The sequence below is a fragment of the Mixophyes fleayi genome, chromosome 7 (assembly GCF_038048845.1).
Source record: "Mixophyes fleayi isolate aMixFle1 chromosome 7, aMixFle1.hap1, whole genome shotgun sequence".
NCBI classification, from domain to species: Eukaryota; Metazoa; Chordata; class Amphibia; order Anura; family Limnodynastidae; genus Mixophyes; species Mixophyes fleayi.
The window spans coordinates 42,587,603-42,613,181 of NC_134408.1; the positions used below are offsets into that span (position 1 = coordinate 42,587,603).

At 38.9% G+C, this 25,579-nt stretch overlaps 1 protein-coding gene across 1 annotated transcript in view; it reads right to left on the reverse strand.

Moving 5' to 3' along the window:
* The window catches only part of XYLT1 (xylosyltransferase 1), a 253,315-nt gene that overhangs the window by 86,951 nt on the left and 140,785 nt on the right, over nucleotides 1-25,579 (reverse strand). The window contains exons 3-4 of the mRNA XM_075179751.1: nucleotides 8,763-8,935; nucleotides 8,115-8,317 (exon numbers count right to left, since the gene is read on the reverse strand). Of these exons, the coding sequence (XP_075035852.1) occupies nucleotides 8,115-8,317; nucleotides 8,763-8,935 (376 nt within the window). The remainder of the gene's footprint in view (nucleotides 1-8,114; nucleotides 8,318-8,762; nucleotides 8,936-25,579) is intronic.

Below are 25,579 nucleotides of genomic sequence, written 5' to 3' on the forward strand. Positions count from 1 at the left end.
AACTGGTGAGAAGAGGAATCATTACATGGCTGAACAATTACATTGTTTAGTAATACTTCATACATCAGTTAGTTTAGGATCTGCTGACTGAAATTGAACACATAAATAATAGAAAGTAGGTCAAAAACTATTTTTAAACCACATAACATGACTATTACTGCTGCTCAGATGAAGCAGGCATTCCCTCATTGTGTTAGGGGTGTTCAGCTACAATTTAATGATCACACAATAGATATAAAGATATTCTGAGCTCATCTCATAGAATAGAATAAGGCTGCGGGTCTTGATATAAGCTACACTATGTTCATGGAGACAACTTTCCGTCTACGTTGCCCAACACCTTTCCCGGAACTTCAAAAATGAATACCTACAGTGATCACAAGGGTCAGCACAGGGTGAATACTCAATGAAGCCCAGACCCATCTTACATCTATGAGCCGCTGAGCACTCACTCTGTGTTGCCTGACTGGCCCTGTAACAATCAACAGAGGAGTCTGTGATTCCTTTATAAGGTTCTACTTGAACTGCATTTCTGTCCCGTTCAACTGTGGTTGAACAGAATGAAGCTCAAACGGAGGACAACACAAGCTAAACCACATCTCTGTGCAGCCTAAAAATGCCAGACACAGAATATTACAACAGAAGATTGCAATTATGCTGTCTCGTTAATAAGAGATTGCAAATTGTGCAAATTCATCATACATGTGAACTGTATACTTGACAGGATACAGGTGCAAGAAGAAAAGGAATAATTTAGCAGCGTATGGTTAAACACAAACTCGATTAGTCTTGCTGCAATGGCTACTTGACTTCACATGGCTTCCCCTGGTTGCCAGGGGAAACCATCTTCATCAGCCAGGCAATCTGTAGTCAAACCTGTTATATTATGCTCTTGTCTCCACCGATCTTAAAAGCCCCAGCTAGTCTAGCTATATTATCTAATAAACTGTAAGTAATGTGTCTTATATTATTTACATAAACATATATCTCCACACACATGTAATTCTGAATATTTTAACGGAGATATAAATCCTTTTTGACAGGTGCACATCATGAGGTTAGTTTCCATGTGCACACTTGCTAAATAATTTACATGCAACAATGAGGGTATTGACTTAATGTATTGGTGTACATTTATAAAAACGTGTGCACGGGAAAAAGTCTTGCAACTCAGAGCAACCAGTCAGATTCTAAATAACTTTTACTTAGCCTCGTTTAGAAAATAACATTTGAAAGCATGTGACTGCTATGGGCTACAACAACTTCTTTCTGCACACCTTGCTTTATAAATCTCTACAAATCAGCCCTCTGCAGATTGTAATGCCCTGTGGTAGTTTATGCATTAGTTTTAGTTGAATGATTGTTTTATCAATAACATCTTGATTTCAGCAATATCAGCAGCCGCTGTGCTGACACAACCATACAGCAAACAGTCTGCATTCCATCTGGATACATCTCACGTTGTCACTGACCTGTTGGTGGGCGTTTGATTAAGCTAAAACCATTTGTTGCATTCAAAGGTTACAGGATATATTTAACACAATTTACCCATATTTCTGGAGTCAGTTTGATTGCTGATGGAGAATAAAGAATACTCCACTTACCATACATAGTCATGTTTCCATATCTCATTTTCATTTAATGAAACTGCCTACTGCATTTATGCTACTTCTAGACCAGTATGAAATAGTTAGGTATAATACAAATCTTGTACTGTCAAGTTTGTCCAAGGTCATTTAAAAAACAAAACCCTTGACCACATTACAATAAATGTCAGCGTTAACCCTGTTAATTTGATCACACATAATTTATAAAATTACATTTTAAATAGAATTGCAAAAGAAATAGATATCAATAAAATGCCAGGCAGCCCTCTAACTTGTACAACATACAAAACAGCAGCAGATACTGAAGTGACTCCAGCATAAGAAAAGTAGTATTTGTACATCAGGTCAAACAAAAAAAAAAATCAAGGGCACTTTCCCTACCTGTCACCTTTCCAATTAAAAAAAATCAGGGAACATTTGGAGACCAGGGTCAGATTTCTGTCATGGAACACTGTAGGCACATCGACCTTACTGTTCCTTAGGACAAATCATACCTGTCACTCTTCTTTTACACAAAACATTCTCTAGCTCCTCAGTTTCTATTAAACTGCAGAATATTTTCAGATAATCTAACATCAGTTGTTTTTTTCTTTCTTATTTGTCTTTACTGATGAAAGAAAAAAATTGACATACACGTCTGTGAGCCTTTACTGCCCCTAGGCAAAGGCCTACTGTGCCTTATCCTAGTCTGGACCTGAGCTTCTGTACACCTAACCCCCAATACTCACTGGAAAATTATCTGATTGTCAGGCTACAATCCCTTCTCTCTTTACACTGTTGGGGGGTGGGGGGTGGGGGGGTGCATTACCAAGGGCAAAACAATCTTTAAAACTAGGAACTGTCACTAAAAATAATAACACACTCCCTGATTTGCACAATTACACAGAGGACTGACTGATATAGTAGTAGGATCTTTACCCTCACCAACTTGTCAGATTTGGAACGGTGATCTTTAGTGACTGGCTAAATTAAAGGAGGTTGTTGCCTAGTTTATAGCCACTTATAAACACTTACAGCAATTAAACATTGGCAATGTAAAGTAATTTGATTTTACTAAAAAATCAACACAATACGTGTATTAAATAGGTCACAAAAACTGATACTTTAATTTCTGAGAAAAGATTGTTACAATTATTTATTAAGTGCATCACTCACTCCACAGGGTATTGTTAGGGCATCTGTAGAGATAGACCAGCCTAATATGCCAACCCTCCTCTGAAAATACCCCTGTATTGTTGTGAGGCAGGATTTAACCTCAAATGCTATGGCAGCTGGGACAAAAGTCGGGACTGGCGAAGATCAGGACAGATGGGAGGTGTGCTCTGTTTATTCTAATTCCTCACTAAATGTACATTTTCCGAATTACATCCAATGAACTGCTTGAATGACTTTCATTATGGGGACAATTGTGCTATATATATATATATATATATATATATATATATATATATATAAAGGGTCATCTTTGTGGGATGTGTTTTATTAAATTACATTGTTTACTTGATTATGTGCAGGAAAGTGGGGATCAGGTGCATCTTGTGAGCTAAATATGATAGTAAAGAATAGGCCCGATTATATTAACTAAAAGCTAGTACACTAAGCAAGTAAAATCCAGGAACAAAAAAGATGTAACAAATAAAAATAGATAAATTCCCCCAGACACAGGGAATGCATGCACAATTAGTGTTTTATAAACTCTTATTTTCCTATATGGTTAAAGGGAAACAAAAAAACCTCTAATTAGGGAGGTGGTTTTTCCACCCCTTTGGAATCCAGTAACATAAAAAGCACATTAATCATCTAAACAAGCTGTCTGGGGAGTGAGTGTGCTGAAGCTAGGGGGAAATGAGGGAGTGGATATACAGAATGATTTAATTCCAACATTCACTACTAGCATTGACTCAATGGGATATGATTTCCATTTCAAAGTATAAAAATGTAAGTCAGACAGGAAAAGGAATGCTCCCCATGCTCACATGGCCTGACCTGAATAATCATAATACAATTATTTAGCATTTTAACAAATCCTTTCAATAAATCTCTACCTAGAGAGCATATCGAGTAAACACTGACCTGACTCCAGTAATGACAATATATAATGCAGATATAAAGATGAGGTATAATGCATAGGAGTGTGCCTACATATCAGGGAATTGTCACTGTCATACTAATGTGAGGATTATAGTTTTCTACTTAAACTACCTTGCTTCCAAGAGGTTTGGAGGCAAGGTAGGAAAGGACATGGTGGGAGTGGCTTAATTCTGCTGTTAACTGTGAAAAGTGGGTGGGGCAATCAAATGATCAACACTGCATTGCCAATCAGAGTGGCAGGGGTGTGGTGACATAATTGCCTTATCATGGGCCCAGCCATTAGGTGTCTACTGGGGTGGGTGTGGTTTCATAATGAATTTTATGCCATGGCTCCGCCCATCTTGTGGCAGCACAGTGCTCCTGGTTGAAATGTTTCCCACAATTCTGCAGAGAAAGACAACCATGGTGTGAACTAAGAACTGTCCGGCATAGATATAACTTAATATCACTTTAAGGGAATATAGTAGTTTGCCCTTTCTGCAGTATCGTTGGGGGCATTCCACTAAAAGCTCTGCCTATTGCTTCTAGGAGGGAAACAGGGACCATACGATCAGACATACTAGTGAACCAATATGTTCAAGTCATTTTTAGGGTAGCATGATTATTTGATTAATAATTAATAACTATTTAAAGGTTAGTTTCACCTTTTACTACATTTTAAGTTAATATTCCCCCTAATCCAACACATTCTAATAGAACCCCCTACTTCCTATATTTCAGTGATGCTAGGTTACAACTAGAGATGCTCAGGCTTGGTTTTCTGAAAATCAAGCCCACCCGAACTTAGGGGATCCAAGTAGGCTCGTGAGCCGGCTTGGTTTCTCCGCGTGTCCTCGGACCTGAATCGAGGCAAAACGTCATTGTTGCGTTGTCGGATCTCGTGGGTTTTGGAATCCATAAGTACGTCCCTCCCCAGGAGATGCAGCGCCATTGCTCACACAGAAACAGGGGTAGCAGTGTTCTTGTCACTCTCCAGTCTCTAGTGACATTGCTCAGTGCCATTGCTCACACAGAAACAGGAGGGGTAGCAGTGTTCTTGTCACTTGACAAAAATTGACTGTAAATTATTGTTATTGAGGTTAATATTAATTTAGGAACAAAAAAGATCCAAATTATGTGATTTTAGAAAACAAAAATAGGGATTTTTGAAGAAGAAAAAAATCGGGATCCAAAAGCAAATCTAAAACACGCGAGGGCGGTTTTGCCAAAACGAAAACACGACGTTAATTCAGATTCAAAACCAAAACCAAAACACGGGGGTCAGTGAACGTCTCTACTTACCACCTGCAACACCCTAACCTAATATCTAGCTGGTCGTCACAGACACACGTAGTGGCATAAGAGAGCCTGTCTCACTGCGTCATTCTACAGGTCAGTGAAGCTGAACTGTCAGCACAAGGGTACATAAACATTTGCATTTCAATTATGCATTAACGCACATAAAACACATGTAACACTAACTAAAATCAATGTTTCAATAATGTAGAGTTCCTTGACAGCACTGTTGGGCTTACATCATATATGGAAACACTAAGCAAAACAAAATATATCTAATTAATTTGGGTTATCCTATTTTATAAGGTATAAAAATAACTGGACATGGGAATCAGCAGGTTACTGGCTGTTGACATTTCTGAATACTATTTGTTCTATTTCCATCTATGCCACATTTCAGTGGATTAGAAACAATACAGTTCTCTTTGTGTCAATGTTAGTTGTTTCCTAACAGCCAGCGGTGCCCTGAATCGGCCAACAGAGGACACTGATGATGTCACTCGTACAGTAAAGACGCTCTTGTGGGACATCTTTGAGTATCTGTAGTGCTGTAGGCAAGACTGTAGGACAGTTAGGAGAGAGGAAAGAGTCAGCCGTGTCACAACTGTTTGTACCGTATACATATTAGCTGGGGGTACACTGAGCTATCGCTACTGCCTGTGGCATAAGTATTAGTCACCGCAATAGACACCTGCAGCAAGGTAAATCCAAGCTAGCGTAAAATATCCATCAGTATCAATAACATTCTATAAAACTTAGGGTAGGCAGCTATATCAAAGGCCTAAAGAGTCAATTGTTCTCAAAGTGTTAGCTCTATAATCCATCCTGTGCCAGGGACTCTACTAACCACAATTTCAGCCATTGAGCTCCTCTGGCAGTAACTGATAATATAACATTTTTTTCCTTGTCAGCTTGATTGAGTCTACTGAGGCAACACAGATTAAATCTAAGATCACGAGCAGAAGAAACAAGATGAATAATCCAGAGCTCAGGCAAAATCATTTTCTACACCCACCAGCTCAGGGATAGGCAATTCTTTAGCCTCTCGTGGTGCTGCTGGACTTCATTACCCATGATCCTCTGCCAACAGATGTAGTTTTGAAACAGCTTGCATTCAAGAGAGTAAACGGTATAGCTGAACGTCGCTTCTAATGAATGTATGTGGTTAGAAACCATCATGTGCTGTTTTCATTCGTCATACTGCAATCTTTAGAGGTCGGCTTTACAGTTGTAAACTATCATTGTGAAGTCCACTGCTATACCTTATACAACTAATATTCTCCCTGTTATGGCAACAGCTAGGAAGACAATGGGCTAGATTTACTAAGCTGCAGGTTTGACAAAGTGGGGATGTTGCCCATGTCAACCAATCAGATCCTAGCTATCATTTTGTAGAAGGTACTAGATAAATGAAAGCTAGAATCTGATTGGTTGCTATAGTCCCACTTTTTCAAACGCGCAGCTTAGTAAATCTAGCCCTATGTCTCATCCAAATTACAAACCTACTCTATAGAAAAAATTTAATTATTTTTTTTCTAAAGTATAAAAAACATTTTTTTCCTTTTATAAGGAAATGGTGTTCTTTTATAAGGAAATAAGAAAGGACTCATTATCACGTTTACAGTTTTCACATACGAATACTAGCACATCAACCACAATTCCACACCTTCTTCCTCATAGTTTGGCTTTTCCTGTATAGACATCCTCATTTAGAAAATAGGCGGCTTTGCACGTATCTATTTTTGGTGAGAAGATGACTAGTACACATTATATTTAAGCAACTGAACAATGAGGTGTGTTGTACTCATTGAAACATAGACAATAGGAGTTATTTACTGACAAAGGGCAAATGTGCATTAACCCATAGTGACTAACCAGCAATCAGCTTTCATTGATTTAGTACATGTTGAATTTAACATTTATTAAGTACAGATGATATAATTATGCACAAAACAAAATATATCTATGGGACAAATATGTGAGATAATCAAAGCCATTAGTGAAGGTGAAAATTCACTAAATACTGTATCTTACACAAAGGAATATTTTTTTTTTACAATTTTTCAATGTTTTATTTAAACCGAAAATCACACTCTCTGGCAATCTCGTTTCTGCCGAATATATTTCTTCCTCCCCCAGTCTCAATCTTCCCCTGACTTTCCTAAATTCTCCCTCTCTTAGGAGCACATGTATCAAACCTTCGAAAAAGGAAAAGCAGTGTTGCCCATAGCGACCAACTAACTATCTCTTACCTAATGCATTTTAGAAAATGATAACTAGAATCAGTTTCGTTGCTATGGACAACACCTCCACTTGTCTCCTGCATTTATGAAAAAATATCTCCATACTAGTGCATGCTGGATCACACATCACTGAACTTAAAGCAAACAGTTGGGCTTTCAGTAATTACATTTTTTAAATAAAACATAAAAATATTATTATTTATTTTTATTTATTTATTATAATAGTATAATATTATTTATTTAAAAAAAAAATGTTTTTAAACTTTGCTGGATTTTGAAAAATGTTGTTGGCTTTTTCCAAGTATATAACATTTTTAATGCTTTTGTACTGTTAATACCATCCTGAGGAGGCATGAGTAGATTAGGTATCATGGCAGTACAAGTAACATCAGCTTTTGTTAGAATGATGAGATATCGTCAGGAAAAAGTTCTTTTACCCTTTCATAAATTTACACCTTCCTCTTGTACTTTTCTTATCTCTAATAACTATTTCCATATAATTGGTGCTTCCCTAAAATGTTTTCAGCTATTTATTGGCATTCATATGCATACTTTATTACAGTTTAGGAAATGCTATAAAAACAAAAATAAGTATGTTTTTTTAAACTATTTTATTAAAATATTTGTTTCACTCCAAATGGGTCTTAAAGGATCCAGAGGGCACTGAAGTTGCGTCTACATAAATTAAGTGCATCATGACCACATTATACATATAGCCAAAATAACCATTTTCCTAACAAATTAAACGTCATAATCCAACTATATGTCATTTTACAAAACCAAGTAGAATACTTTAGTAGTATTTTCCCTTTCACCACATCAGACAATATTATTTACGACATACGATCGTAGAATTTAAAGACGATTTAGAATACTGTACATTTTTGACGGACTGTACCTGACTGGGTAATCCGCAGCACTAAGATTAATGAAGAAGTCCCACGACCAGTCTGACATCTCCAGCAGATCTCTCATGCTTTGCAGGTAGGTAGACAGAAGACTTGCCCCTCCCCAGATGGTTGCCATTCTCCACGTAGTGACACGGACATTGGGGTACTGGCTGGCAAATTGGTTTACTTGTCTGTGCAGAAAGTTGGATCTCTGTATCAGGATAAAGACAAAGCTAATGTTCAGACCAATAGTTGTATGGCCTTGTGTAGCCTTATTGCAAGTTCCTGTACAGACTAGAAGAGAAACAAATAGCTCCAACAGTGTCAGCTGGAATATATACAGATTAAAGCGACAGCTAAACTGTCCCCTCTGACTGTCATCCTGGTGCCATTGCCAGCTCCTAACTTCTCCTTATTGTATTCCAATTGGCTGTGCCAGCTGACAGCCACCTGTAACTACCAATCAGATCAATCAGGGTGTGATGCTGTCAACTACACAATTCAGTTGATTGTCAAGAGACAGCTTAGCTGAATGTCAGTGACACTTGCAACAGGGTGCACAGCTTTAAACTGTGGAACTGAGGGGTTTTTACCACTATATATAATTATCCTATTTATACTATGAAAATACTATGGTAATAGCTACAAATGCCTACCTTGTCGCAATGGATATAGTAGTAATGGTCCTTGTGATAAATTGCCTTGAACATCCGTTGCAGTTGTCGAGAGGCTCTGCCGTGAACAACCAAAACAAATGCAATCCTCACGGGATTGGCTGCCATGTACTCAATGGAGTCTTCATCCCATTGGACGTTGTTGTTCGCCTTTCCTGGTTGAAGACAAAATAAACCGCAAGACAGTTAATTGGTTTCAACACCGCAGTCCCGATACAACACGTGTGTTTTGCAGGACAAACTTTATTGCGATTACAGTGAATTAAATAAATTGGAATTATCCAGAAGTGCCATTACCCACTGCACCCAAATAACCATTGTCAGAAAAAGAAAACCAGAAAACTCCACTGCGACATGAAGTAGTAACATACTAAATGCACCAGTAACTACACCTTATCTTAACAAAGTTGTTGTGGGAAGATTGAGGCTGAAAGCTATCAGTAACAAGTACAATAAGGTCACTGCATGTGTATGACATTGAAATCTCAAATTTAATGCTTCAAGACAACAAAAAAAACATTCTACAAATTAAAAGTCAGCCAGCTGAAACATATCCCCTTATACATCTGTTATATACTAAAGAAATGAAGCAACATTTAACAGCAATTCCATGACAAAAGGTGAGTTTCTTTTGACATAAATCAATGTGGTAGTAAGAAGAAGCTTGGTAATTTACATTTGTCTTGGATTGTTTCTTCAGGCTGCTATTAATGATTTATAATTATGCACAGTTTCCACAGTTTCATGTGTCTACTATGGCAACCACAGTCACATGACACATGATGTAGTAAGCAGAGAGGCTTTGAAATACCATTTTGAGCTCTGTCTGCACTGTAAAATCACCCCCTTATATATAAGATTTCTACTTTAAGATCATTGCTCAATGTGGTGATATTTTAAAAATAGTGTTGTATATACCATATATTTTTAATACGTGGACGCTTAGTCTCATTCACTGGGAATCGAATGTGATTTTGTTTTCAACTTCCACAGGCCTCATACCCACTGGCATTAACTTTCATGCATATATTAGCATAGTGACCTCCGTTGACCTTATAAATTAACCCTAATTAACATCCACATACCAAATGTGTTTGCTTTTGACATGCAGTCTCAATTGTGTTTGAACTTGCAAATGTAAATCAAGGCACAACATTATAGTCCATAGTGACATACAAAACAGCGACTGTTTCATTTTCTGATCCTCATTTCATACAGAGATGTCATTCAAACCACAATGTCCAGCATCAGTTTGACAAGTAACTTCCACATTCACAATCACAAGTGACCATCTTCCACATGATCAGCACATTCAATATTCTCTGCTGCTATAAACATTCTGATTATCTGATTGGGTGCAGAATGTTCTATTCATACCTACTTCAAACCTGGGGGGACACAGATGCACAGGAGATGAATATTGATGCCAAAAATGTGCTCTGACACAAGTCAAATACACTTTATAAATACATGCATTTTTCCAACCTTTAAAAAAAGCATCCCTGTAAAGGTCACGTAAATATTTTGCATAGCTAAAACTAGAGAAGTTCACTGAACCCTGTGTTCTGGTTTTGGTTTTGGATTTGGATTAACTTTCTGTTTTGGTTTTGGCAAAACTGTCCTTGCGTGTTTTGGTTTTGATTTTGGATCCCTATTTTTTCTAAAATCCCTATTTTTTTTTCGCTAAAATCACATAATTTTGCTTTTTTTCCCCCTACGGATCTGCTGAGTTTGGGTGTGTTCGGTTCTCGGGGAACCGATCTTGAGCATCTCTAGATAAAACAATGAATCAAATTAATAATAATATTATGTTCATTTTAATCACTACTAGTTTGTTTTATGTGCATCAAAATAATGTAATGTTATTATTCCCTAAGGCTTTAATCACCTCTCTATTTAGCATTTATTGGATTCATTCTCTGATAGTTGTAGCGTATTCTATTGCTGTGGGGTAAGAAGCCCTATTTTCAAAAGTTTAATTTTTAGAGTTCATGGGAAATGTTGAAATTTATTCTTAGGGGTATATTTACTAAGCTGCGGGTATGGAAAAGTGGAGATGTTGCCTTAGCAACCAATCAGATTCTAGCTGTCATTTTGTAGAATGCACTAAATAAATGACAGCTAGAATCTGATTGGTTGCTATAGGCAACATCTCCACTTTTTCAAACCCGCAGTTTAGTAAATCTAGCCCTTAGTTTTTATCCACTGCTTGTTTTATCCTCCTTCTACATGAAGCAGTGTTTGGAATAGAATTTTTTAAAAAAAAATGCAAGCAAAACAAGAGAAGGAATATTTTAATTACCTATTATAGCAAAACTTTTCACATCTGAGCCTCTTTTGGTCCCACACACAATTTTAATTATGTGTAAATCTGCTGCTTATTAGCATAACCCTCCCATCTGGAAAAGCCCTTTCCATTTGAATAATTTTGGAAGTAAGCTGATAAAACATAGGAGTTTGTCATGTATTGTGCAATAATATATAAACATTGTGCTAACACCAGAACACCACCACACTGATCTTTAACAACGATCATAACGGCAGAAGTCACTCACTGTATTCCAGAGAGTAGAACAAATAACAGTCCAAGATGTCAAACCAGTTACTACAACTGAACTTCAGCACCACAATGACAGGAAATTCACTGACACCAGGGGCGGGCTGGGTAGGGGGGCAGGGGGGCATCGGCCCCCCGGGCCGCTCAGATTTTCCTCTATTAGGGCCGGGGGTAGGCCGGCCGGCCGCCCCACGATGCAATTTGTCCGGATTTTTTTCTGCGGCCGCATCTGATGACATCAGATGCGGCTGTGTCAGCGCACAGGCGGCCGCATCCCATGACACGGGATGCAGCCGCGTCATCAATGACTCGGCCGCATCCCGTGTAATGAGATGCGGCCGCCTGTGTGCCCCCCTGCCTGCAGTATCCCAGCCCGCGCCTGACTGATACACTGGTGTGGTAACACTGTAAACTGAATCACACTGAGTATACGACAAAAGGAAAAGGAGAGCTTCTAATACATAAAAGTGGACGATATATAGGAATAAAAAATATTATACTAACAACCATATTCAGCACCCAAATGGGCATATTGAATTGCTAATTGATTATGCCCCTAACTATGATTCCGCATACACCTCATATATTATCTTGAATGGTATAAAACAACAGCAAAGTTAACAAAGAGCTTAATAGCATATTTTTGCTAAGTGCTAAACAAGTTTTTTAGCTCTTGAGAAAATATGTAGCATTTCTGTAAAATAATTCAGACTTGTACATTAACTACGGGGGAATGAGGACCAGAGAAGTTAAGCAGTGTTGTGACTGACAAACCATAGATTATAGGTGCCTACTCTCCCAGAATGTCCGGGAGACTCCCGAATTTTTGGAAATTCTCCTGGACTCCGGGGAGAGCCGGGCAACCTCCCGCATCCTACCCTCTTCGTTAGTGAAGTGGGTAGGGCTAAACGTGTCATCCTGGCCCCGCCCTCTGCTGTGATAGGCCGATATTGTTAAAGTTTGACAGGAACAGAGCGTAACGGCGCCATTTGCGTGCCCACACCCCAAGGACGGTGCCTGCTTCCAGAGGTCATGCTGCTAAAGTTGGTAAGTATGACATAGATATCTTGAAGCACTAGAAGAGACATTTGAAGACCTGCAAAAGTTATATTTTATGGTCTCCAATTGCTAGCAGATATCCTGTATAAATTACACCAGGGTTTCCCAAACCCAGTCTTCAGGCCTCCCCAACAGTGCAGGTTTTCCATATCTCCTTGCTGGAGCACAGGTGTATTCATTACTGACTGACACATTGTAACAGATCCACAGGTGGTCCTAATTATGTCACATGTGATCCGGAAAACCTGCACTGTTGGGGAGCCCTGAGGACTGGGTTTGGGAAACCCTGAATTACACAATACAATGGGAAAATCATCATTTGTAAGTCTAATAGACTTATGAAATAGAAACACGCAATTGTGATAGAGGAGTATATATGGACTACTTGCAATTTTCCTTTAAGATGTGAGAGATGACTAGAAAATGAGAAGTTTAAAAGAAATAAGCTAGACTCTGAAAGGGCGGATAGTTACACTCATTCTGAATTAAACAGCACCTGCTATAAGCAATGACAGATATACTTTCACATCTCCAAATTTAAAACACCTGCAAGTTATAGGATAGTTCAGTTTTTCTTAGATACATAATAACATATTTTTCTCAGTAGTTTTCATGCCTGGGTAGAGGTGTCGGGATATGTAAATAACAGGTCCCTTTCAAGACTATAATTCTTGTTGTCCTTGATTAAACGTTTCTTTGCTGATGGTGGCAATTTGGCTTCTTTTTCTATGCCGAGATTATGCTAAAAAATTATAAAAAATGCAATGCATCCATAAAAACCAAACATGAATACCATATATGTAGTTTCTTCTTCAATGATTTGAATAAAGAACTAAAAGTGAACTGTGGGAAACAACTGACCTCAATAATAAAACCGAAGGGGAACAATATCGATATGACATGCACCCAAAATGTGAGATAACACAATGAATCTGCAGCTGCAGTCTACAAGGAATAGCTATTGATTATTCCTGTTACTGCGCTGTCTTTGCAGGTTTTAAGTTTTGTGCATAGTAGTTAACTGTATCACTGTTACTCAGTTATCAGCTTCTGCAATACTGCCCAGCTTCTAAACAAGGCAGGAAGGTAGCATGACAGAAGAGGTGTTACAGTAAAGCTAGTTAAGTGCCTTTGCAGAGGGAGAATGGCCTTGCCCTGAAACCTAACTTTTGCTCTGCTCTGCAGAGAAGCACCAAGCCTGCGTGCTCTGCCAAGCTTCAGCGGGAACACGTTCACTTCAACCAACTCCTCTACTCTGCCTTTATAAGCTTCTGCTTCTCCGCAAACTCGGTCATTTTGCTCCGTAAACCTATCCACCCCAGAGACAATCAAGGGGCATTTGCACAAATCCAGATGCACTGTCAGTCCAAAGATCTATTTGTGCTGCGGGGTGGCTGTTTTGCACTTCATAAATCACCTCCATAGTTGTTCCACTCTATCTAGCCAGGAAAAGTTTATAAACTTTCTATGAGCAAAAATGTTGATAAATGCTAGCTTTGTTGCAATAGCAGCATTAGCCCTCTACTATTACAGTCAGTATACGTTCCAATAATACAAAACAAAATTAGCGATTCAACAATCATGAGAACCTCCAGTAGCTACTGGAAAGTGGTTCTACGTGTTTTAACTACGTCGTGTAGGAAGTTTTTTGCTCATTTGACTTATCATCTCCAGGTTTACAGTTGTTAATTTAAATTTCTACCCTTAGAGGTGGTGCTTATGGGCAGCACAGTGGCCTAGTGGTTAGCACTTGTGCTTCACAGCACTGGGGTCATGAGTTCAATTCCCAACCATGGCCTTATCTGTGTGGAGTTTGTATGTTCTCCCTGTGTTTGCGTGGGTTTCCTCCGGGTGCTCCGGTTTCCTCCCACACTTCAAAAAACATACTGGTAGGTTAATTGGCTGCTATCAAAAAATTGACCCTAGTCTCTACCTCTCTGTCTGTATGTATATGTGTGAGTGTGTGTCTATATTAGGGAATTTAGACTGTAAGCTCCAATGGGGCAGGGACTGATGTGAATGAGTTCTCTGTACAGCGCTGCGGAATTAGTGGCGCTATATAAATAAATGATGATGATGATGATGATGCTTGGCAGAATTTCTTTATTCCAGATACGCGTCACGCTTACTGACTAGTGGCCTGAGATTCTGCTATTGTTTTACATCCAGATTGTGTCTAAGGAATTTCTCACGCCTAGACCGAGACTGTCAAGACTACCAATTATTAGTGTAGAAAGTGTAGGTTATTTTTAGCACAAAATAGAAATTAGATCAATTAATCCTAGCTGATTTAACAAGTGCCACACAATTACTTTTATAAAGGGCTGACATATGTAGTTGAGAATCATTGTTAAATATTCCCAATCACTCTAATGACTATGTATAAAAACCATACTGGATGGCAATCAGAGAAACTGAAAGTAGAACACATTTGATTTTAGTCTTTATGTAGAAAATATTTTATATTAAGGTAAAAAGCTACATCCCTGGGTACGAACACACAACAAAATTCTACATCCTGTGTTATATGTTCAACAGAGACTCAAGGGGTCCTGTTAAATGAACCTCAAAATATATGCTCACTGCATAAGGAATAACATATATAAAGAAATCAGCTGGGGCATTAACATATTTCTGACAATTTTTCAACATTTTAATAAACAAAAAAACTTCTGCAAAGGTGAACCAAGCAGTCTGACCAACTGCAAAGCTAAACCACAGCAATGCATCCTGGTACTTGTAGTTTTTATTAGTAAATTATAAAGTAGACTGACATGATTAATTAAATCTTCCTGTCCACCAGAGATAGAGAAAGTCTATGGGGAGATACTGTGAGGAACTGTCAAATATCTTAACAATTATCTACACACAAAAATATTATTTTTTTAAATCATATCTTGAAACTGATAATAAGATGATATGCAGCTTTAATTCTGCCTTCTGGAAAAAATAAACCTATATCATATTGTTTCTAAGCTACCAGCTTGCGAGCAGCTTTTAGTTGATATGTTTCAAATCAGTTTGAAAGAATGGTAATCTGAGTTTGTATGTAAATTTGTATTTTAGGGATATTATATGCAACAAAATACCTTTAAAAAAATGAGCACTGTCACTAGAAACTATGGACATATGGCAACTATATGCTTACATAAAATAAATTTTCCCTGCTTATAATGAATGTTACAATATGTATTTGTATCAAATTTTTCCATTTGTTTTGGTAATTTAATTCTTTGGTTTCTCCTCTCTATTGGGTCAGCTTTGCCTAGTTAATTGTAATGAAGTATTTTAAAGGGATGAGTTTAAAAGTAATAACAGATTATAACTCGTAACTGGAAATGTACTGTCACTAAGGTCAAAGCATCAGGTACTTGTTCCAGTAAATAAGTCTTGTGGAGTGGTAGTGCAGACAGGAAGTGCTGGGAATTGTAGTTCCACAGAAGCTGGAAAGCCATAGGTTGTACCAGTTAATGTAAAAAATCTCACGCTACATAGTTAAGAAATATTACATAACTCAGATAAATACAAAGAAAAATATAACTATAACTAATAACTATTCTCCATATTCCATAAGGGGAATAATCAACACATATACAACACATACTTGCCTACTCTCCCAGAATGTCTGGGAAACTTCCGAAATCTGGGTAGGTCTCCCGGACTCCCGGGAGAGCAGGGCATTCTCTCGCATCTGCCCATTTGAAGCCTCCATGATGCGATTCCCCTGGAAAGCGCATAATTTTTGCAAGCCCCATGACAAAATGACACATTTGCGTCATTGCATCATGGGCGCGGGGCCAAAATGACGCAATTTGTCTAGCCCGCCCCTGCATGCCCACCTCCCACCCTGATCTCCCGCAGACCAGCTTTAAAAAGTTGGTAAGTATGATAAAATCCTGATAAGATGAATCTCTGGATGACCAAATAATAGGAATCTATTCAGGATTCTGCCGCAGTAACTATAGACTCACAAGCCTAAAATGTTTGTCTTGTAGATGTAGAAAAGTGTCAAGAGTATAAGCCATTTACCAAAAGCATTGACTTTGAAAAATATAAGTAATCTTTCTTCAAAAGAATACATAGTACCTGTGTGGTTAATGATAGACTACTATCTAGCACGCTACCCCTGTGTAACGGATCTGGTAACTGAGAAGTCTAGTTACTAGAGTGTAAGGAATCAGGCAGAAGCCTCTTTGGTACACAGGTAATAAGTAGAAGTAGCAAGTTGTGGTCACAGGTACAAACCACAATAATCAGGCAAGGGAAACAGGAATCTGCCAGGTTTACATAAATCAGTCTTTCCTCTGAATTGTCACTGATTATGAGCAGGTGAAGCACATTTGAAATCCCTAGGAATAGTCCCTCAAGAACTGCAGTTTAAAGATTAAGGGGTATATTTACTAAACTGCGTGTGTGAAAAAGTGGAGATGTTTCCTATAGCAACCAATGAGATTCTAGCTGTCATTTTGTAGCATGTACTAAATAAATGATAACTAGAATCTGATATAGGCAATATTTCCACTTTTTCAAACACACAGTTTAGTATATATATACCCCCAACTCTCTCAGTGGTAGAAAAGCAAGGCAATAAACCAGCAACACAGCATCCATAGTTCAAGACCCTGGAAGGATCAGTTCCTTACACCCTGAGTGCTTCTACCACAATCCAAATTTGCTCCAAGTGGTAAGTATTGGGCAAGAAACCTATTATCAGAGCACTTGTGCTGTTATATGTAATAGGTGTCAGCGGCGTTGGTGGTAGATGTTAAATCAATTTGATGGTTTTATTTCAGAACTTGTTGTAATAGATGTTATATACATATATACAGTTGCTCACAGTTGATTCTGACTGTAGCAGACAGGCAGTATGACAAACTTATGCAGTTAATGTACTTAACACTATTATAGTACATTAATATATGCAGATGATAGTAAGCTTATTTTGTGGGCAATGTCAGAGAACAGGTTGCTTAAATATATTTTAGTGCCTCCGCTCACTTTATATAGCTATATATAAGTAAGTTTACACAAAAAGTATGCAGCTCCAGTTATCACGTCTTTACAGTTCAAATTCGCTGGAAGAAGAAACACTGAGAGCCTAACATGATCAGTAGAATGATGCGGACGGCTGGAAGCTGCCCTGCTTCCAGTCTTCACTAGATCATAGGGGACACCACTACCAAGATGGGAGATGGAGCGTAACGCTCCATATTAACACTAAGATCATCATATTTAATTCAGGGCTACAAGTGACATAAAATATGGGCAATTGTCTGATATTGCTGGTGGTATCACATCAATGGTGCCTACTGCTCATATGCAGCCTATGCACCCTGCCACACCTCATGATTGCTAACCGACTGGATCACTTTCCAATTCCGTTTCGGGCCACCTGCGTGATAGGCAATTTTGAAAAATCTGCCCATTCGGAATGAAGGTACTAGATCCCTTGGAGGCCTGTTAGTGGAGCCATAACATATCCACACGCACCCAAAGTCAAGACATTGGCCAACTGCCGACCACATTAACTCCCTAATGATTTTGCTTGGAACATTTAACACCGTCATTGTTTTAGGTTCACACATCCAGCAATATGGGCCATTTTGTCAATATCAGTCCATGTATGATTTAAACAGTGCTGTTGTCATTGCGCCCTAAATTAGTATGTTGATAAACTGGATAATAAATAATTAATGTAGTGATATCTACTTTTTCACAACTACAAAGAATTTGTTACATTGGTAAATATGGGATAATATCTATAACTCAGCAGGTGAGATAAATACTTCAATAATGGCTGCTCTATTCATATACAAATAATACTTCATTCTAATATTGAACAAAAAATGTACTTCTAAAACAGCTGCATTGTGTTCAGTAGAGCTGTGATAATAGTTCCTGGCTGGCTTTAAATTCTTGCTAATTTGTGGACACAATAAGCCTCATGCAGGCTGGTGGGATGTATATCAGATCTTAATTTAAGTGCAACTGTTCTTTCAACAACTTTCTCTTGACCTTTATCTGTGAAATAATTTCAAGGAATGATCAACGTTTCCAAATGACCTGCTCTTGAACTGAAGGCATATAGCTGAAATACAGCACATATTACTCAGTTGGGTGAGTAACTGCAGGAAGAAGGGAGATTGCCAGACTGTAGTCAATTGATGCGGTACATACTGAGAGACAACCTGCCAGTCAGAAAAAGTGTGGGGCGTACTGAACTTATCATATGTGAATCCATCTAAAACGGAACTCACAGTTTCAATGAGGAGATGGATTTCTTACTTTAACCCATGCATTACTAAATCATGTATATATCTTCCAACATCTGGGGGTAAATGTATCAAGTTGAGAGTTTTCCGGCGAGTTTGAAAAATGGAAATGTTTCCTATAGCAACCAATCAGAATCTAGCTATCATTTTGAATGTACTAAATAAATGATAGCTAGAATCTGATTGGTTTTTCAAGCCCGCCAGAAAACTCTCAGCTTGATACATTTACCCCCTGAAGTTTGTTATTCGGGACAGTGTGTGAGGTGTGGATGTGTACATGTATTGTCCTATCACAGTGGGGCTTTCCTAGTGCTTCTTAAGTGCTATGCTGCCTCAATCTCCCTAAACACACCCCTGCTTTACACCAATGGCGATGAGTGAGACACTTTCCAAAAGTCCCATTAGTTAGGACAAAAGTTCTAACTGTTGGCACAGATCCCTAAAATCAGGACGGTCTTGCCTAAGTCGGGACAGTTGGGGTTTGAAGGCCTGATATAAGAAGTTGTTGCTTTCTAAGTGTGTTCTCCCTTAGCTGACCCAGATATTAATAGACATAGGGGGTATATTTACTAAACAGCAGGTTTGTAAAAGTGGAGATGTTGCCTATAGCAACCAATCAGATTCTAGCTGTCATTTTGTAGAATGTACTAAATGAATGAAAGCTAGAATCTGATTGGTTGCTATAGGCAACATCTACACTTTTCCAAACCCACAGTTTAGTAAATCTAGCCCCACAAGGCTTTTAACAAGTGGTCTGCACCAGACAATGGATGAGTAAAATATAGAGCATTATTTTCTTTCGGGTTTTCCTTACAAAGTATTAAAGTGATTGTCTTATTTTGAATAGCTATACAGGGCTCAGTCTACTAGTCTGACAGCTCTTTTCTCTGCATTCTGCTACAGGCAACAGAGCAGACCACTTTGGCACCAAAGTGTTAAGAGGACTTCCATTAAAGATTAGCAAACAGAATGGCATCCAACGGCTCAATGTATTTATCAAGATGTCAGATTTGATTCAAGCTGTTTTTGACTTCCTGGAGCTCATATATCTGATCAATGTCAGCAATTTGTAAAGATTAATGTGAGGATTACAATCACTGGAACCAGTCGTTAATGCATTTAATAATATCACAAATGTCCCTTGAGGACTGGCAAAAGCAACTGTATTGATTGTAAGATACAACTATGTGTAAGATAAAGATAATATTTAAGTGGAGATGGATGAAACAGAGCTTCTGATAGCTCTCCTGTAATGGAAGAAACATATGATGGAGTAGAACATTGTTCGGACTGGACACAGTGAAAAGGTAATATTTGGGCAGCTCATGAAAAATGATCAATTAAATTACATGGAAGATAAATCTTAGGCTGGTGTCAGTTCAGAACACCATGTTTTCCCAGCCAATGAAATGCAGTGTTTGGAATCTCTTCAGACATTAGTATCCAGCCTGCAGCGTTTCTGTAACATAAGCATTCGCCTTTCTGCTGAATAAGTGGTGCAGGACGCAGACTTCTAAACATATTTAGCAGATTCACAGTCTGGATAAATGCAGCGTTGAAACCCGCCATTTGATGCCAGCATTAAAGTGAAAAGCGAATCTAAGAAAAACAGCAAGTACATTTTGCGTAAGAACATACTTGCCTACCTTTGACAAGTTGTATCCGGGAGAGGGGCGTATCTAGAGGGCGGGAGGGGGCGGGGCACGGCGAATTGTGTCATTTTGGTCCTGCTCCCCGCATCAAATATGCCGTTTTGTCGCGGGGGGCGGGGCCAAAATGAAGCGATTCACAGTGAATCCCGCAATTGCGGGATGCTGGAGATATGCCAGCTCTCCCGGGAGTCCGTGAGACCAACCCGAATTTCGGGAGTCTCCCAGACATTCCGGGAGAGTTGGCAAGTATGCGTAAGAATTGTCCCCATAATTGGTAAGAAACACAATTTTGTGTATCTTTTTGCATCAGGAATTTAAAAGCTGCTGGAACTGGCAAATGACACAGGCCTGTCTGTATGTTCAACAGACGTCTTCCATACAAATTAATATTTTAAAATGAAAACATCTAAAGCTGGTAGGCAGGAATCTGTAGCCTAAAAATACCGTTAATTAAATAATTACATCTAAAAAAAACCCCGCAAAAGTGAATCTATAATTCAATTGAAATAAAAGGCACTTAAAAACTCTATAAATATGATAAGACTTTATTTTATTGAGATACAATACTTATTTTGCTGATATGACACTGCTGAATTTGGATCTTTGACGAGAAGATAACCAGCATATAACTTTCCTCATAAATCCAAACTCAGCATCTTATTACAAGTAAATTGGGGCTCCTGACAGTAATATCAAGCGTGTTTATTTTTCATTATGTCAAATGCTCTTTCAACAGAAAAGCCTAACAAAAAACTTTCTGACATTATTGTGTTGTTACAGTCTGAATGACTGTTCGCATTGTGGGATAACACATTAGCAAACAAACCCCAGAGGCAAAATCAGCAAATGTCAAGTCAGGATGTCCAACATCCAGAATGAACATGTTTGTATGTGAATATGTAATTCATCATCACCCTATGTAATATAACAAGTCTAGTTACATATATTCTACAAAGACTAGTCAAAGTTATCCCTCTCTCTCTGTGGATGAGCACATGATAATACCAGGGCTTAAAAGGAGATTTGATTAAAGATTGTAATCTTTGGATGGCTTTGAAGTAATGATATAATAGAGTAGGTCTGTATTAAATTCTGCAAATTAAATTATAAGGAAAAAGTTATTCTAAACTAAAGTAGTGATCAAAGTATAATTAGCAAGGAGTGGGATCAGTTGTAGCCCACCAATTCCAGTGTTTGGGGCTGGAATCTTATGCTCACAATCTAAGACTATATAATGTCAATATTCCATATATTCTCACTGATAAACAAACTGTTCACTGTCTATTGTGGCTCCATATCCTTATAACAATCAGAAAAAATATGTATCCAACAGCCTTGCTGCTTTTCTGCACAAAACACTTAATAGCAAATAGCAATCAAGAGTTGGATTAGTGGTTAGCACTTCTGCCTCACAGTGCTGGGGTCATGAGTTTGATCCCCGACCTTGGCCTTATATGTGTGGAGTTTGTATGTTCTCTCTATGTTTGCGTGGGTTTCCTCTGGGTGCTCTGGTTTCCTCCCACAATCCAAAAACATACTGGTAGGTTAATTGGCTGCTATCAAAATTGACCTTAGCCTGTCTCTCTCTGTCTGTGTGTATATTAGGTAATTTAGACTGTAAGCTCCAATGGGGCAGGGACTGATGTGAATGAGTTCTCTGTACAGCGCTGCGGAATCAGTGGCGCTATATAAATAAATAGTAATGATGATGATGAAAAGTTGCCAGAAATATGTTGCATCTGGGAACAGTCAGGTGCCGTTCCTGCATCTTCTCATCAGCACAGGGAAGGACATACTCTCCTTGTTGGGCGGCCGTGCACGTTGCCTAGCAGTGGGAAGCGACTTCCCCCGGCTGCCTTTCCCTAGTCTGTGCATGCGTATCCCGCTGCTAAACAACCTGGCATGATTCTCCTCCCTGGCGGCGGTCAGTAATGTCACTGACTGCCAATTTTCTATTACTCTGCTGTCTATATAAAGAAGACTCTGACACCCTTAGGGTGCCAAAGTATTAGGTCTACTTGCCTGCTCCAGTGCTGTTCTAGTCCTCTTGTTCCTGCTTTCTGACGGCTGCTATGATTTGACTGCTCTTCCTGGATCCCAGTTTGGTTCTTCGATCTGCCTGGTTTGACATTGCTTGTTCCTGCTATCCATTCTGATTTCGACTTGCCTTCATTACCCTTCTGGCTCTAACCATTGGCTACTCCTGACTACTATTTGGATTCTGATTTGGCATAAAAACTGAGGCAGCAGACTTTGTGAAAAATAATATTTGTGTCATTCTCAAAAATTTTGGCCATGACTGTACATAGCTGTTTATTTTTCTCTCTTCTACTTAAATATAAAGTAAAAATGATATGTATTGTCTGTTTTGTGCAGAAGTCTTATGCTTTCACCTGCAGATGAGATATAATCGTCCATACTCTTTAAAGCTGCATTACCAACATCAATACTAATATGGTTCTTCCAGTTCCTGGAGTCCAGGAGAAAATCAAAGCTCTTTAAAAACCGGTGCACTATGATGGTGTAGGGGTGTGATCAGGAGTCATAATCTCTGTGATTGCTGCCACTTTAAAGTGGCAAACTTAAATAGTCTGCCACGGAGGTGGTAATGAAATTTTACAGCAATACTTGCCAGCTTTCATTTTATCCCCTACAAGAGATCCAAGGCGGGGGGTGAACTGTGAGTGTGGAAGGGAGTGCACCCCCCCACAACACAATTACACAATAGATCACCGTGAACTGCATCATAGAGGCCCCCATCCTGTCCACTTCACTAGGAAGTGTGCATGGAGCGGGAGAATGTCCTGCTCCCCCGATAATCCGGGAGACCTACCCAGAATTTGAGAGTCTCAATAACATTCCAGAATAGTGGGCCAGTATGTCTAAAGTGTACCTGTTGCGTACACATACTGCAGGCAGCAATTTTGTTAGCTGAATCAATATTAATGAGAATTTAATTTACTAGGCAACACAACGAATTGGCTTCCCTGTATACAGTTTAGCTATTCAATTTAAAATGAACAACTACCAGGTCGAAATATACTGTGCCTGTTATTCTACAAAACAAAATACCACATTTTTACTCTAAAACAGCAAACTGCTAACAAAATACAACTATATTTCAGGGCAATTGTCAAATACGGTTACTTCATTATCACCTGCTGATGACTTTCTCAGCAGTGTAAACTTGTTGAGTATGTCAGACGGAAAAGCACTTTTTACAATATGTCCCTTTTGTTTAGCAGCAAATAAATGCCAAGCAACACTAACATACATTTGCCTAATACATTCACTTAGAAACATTTTACTTAGTAATGAAAACAATTATTTGGCAAGCAAAATATATGAGCATACTGGTTTGTCTAACTGATTTAAATGATAATACGTTCTGCAAGTTATTACTGTCGCTGTAATGAGAAATGCCAGATATTTTCTTACTTGTCTACTTTTGGCAAGTGTAGTCCAGGAGAGGGTCGTGACTAGAGGGCGGGAGGGGGCGGGACATGGCCGAATGCAGCATTTTGGACCCACCCCCCGCGAGGGAAATGCCGTTTTGTCATGGGGGCGGGGCCAAAATGACGCGATTCACAGTGAATCGCGTCATTTTGGCCATGCAGTTGCGGGATGCGGGAGACTTACCTGCTCTCCCGGGAGTCCGTGAGACTGAGCCCATTTTCGGGAGTCTCCCGGACATTCCGGGAGAGTTGGCAAGTATGGATATATTATATCTTATATAATCATATTTCACTAGGAAAAATTGTGCAAAGATAGGAAACCTATATCCCTACTGCACGCTGCTATAATCCACATGCTACATTTCTTCTGTGCAGCCCTACTTCATGCAAATCAAATCAAATGTTTCCTCTCAATTTCTTTCCAACCTGGAAATATCACAATTTCTACCTTAGTGTTTTTTTGGGTTACAATCAGGGGTGGAACTATAGCTGCAAACCGCTATGTGGCCACCACGCTGTTCTTTTCAGCACATGTGGGGACATTTCTCCATTGAAAGTGCAGTGACAGCCATTTGGTATTTCAGGAGTAACGCAGAGGCCTACAGAGGGGATGTCCAAGAATCATGGGCCCCCCCAAATGTTTTGACATGTTTTAGTATGGGGCCCAGCGATTGGTTATTGGTTACAATAATGTTTATACAGTTACCCCTGTACCAGTTATCATAAGTGTTTGACGTTGCATAGACCTCTGCTATCAGTCACTTACACGGATGCAACTCACAGTGACTCATGGTTTGTGTAAGTAAGACAAGCGAAAAGCCACAATGGAGAGAGTGTACTGGATCCTTAAAGGGTGATAAGGCACTTGGAAAGGGCTCACTATGCCCTATGTGGGTGTGGCATGCACCCTTGCTGGGTTGTCCACCCAATCACATACACTCTGTGGGAGGCAGTGTTCTCTCACCGTGGGTGCTGAAATGTCTAGTAATGGCTTTGACTTTAATGTCATGGTCACCAGAAAGGGGCTTGCAGAGAAATGACCCCTAATTTGAAGACGGCCGGACAGTGGATACTATCAGGATAACCATGTAAAGGACACATGCTACTCACAGTTTAGTCAGCAAACAAATTCACTACAATGTAATGCTTATTTTAACCACCAAATAAAAATTACAATGTTTTCTTCATTTTCTTTAGTTTAGTTTTCTGCTTAACCTGTCTGCACAGTGCGAGATAGTGGACACAGATAAATTGTAGGAAACTGCTTAAAATGTAAAAGCAACACTGAGAACCTTTTTCAGGAATGTAAAATGATTTCCCAAAACATAGATATCAGTGACACTTGAATCTGCTTATGGAAAGTTTCATTTCCAAAAAAAGAGAGAGATGGATACAAGCTGTACCTGATATGACGTGTGCGCGGAGAGTTAGGGAGGGGTGGATGAGACAGATAACTTACACAGTACAATCACATGATGCTGTTCAGTAACAAATTATCTGATTATGAGAAACCAAGTAAATAGTCCTTCTCTGCAGGACTGTGGTTATTATAAATCCAGATTATTCCTCTCAGAAAATAAAACAGATGTTTGGTTATACTAAACAATGACCTTCGTGTACTGGCTTCTTTTTTTAGTAGTGAAAAAACACAGCTCCAGTCTTTCTAGTTAGGTATTCTTGTCAGTTTAATGTAGGAGAGATGATTGAACATACTTTTTGTGTCAGGGTAAAGTATTTTTGGCAGTAAAAAGGATTATTGATTACTTGTCCTTACCTGCTCTCTGCTCTCTGCTCCCCTTGATGT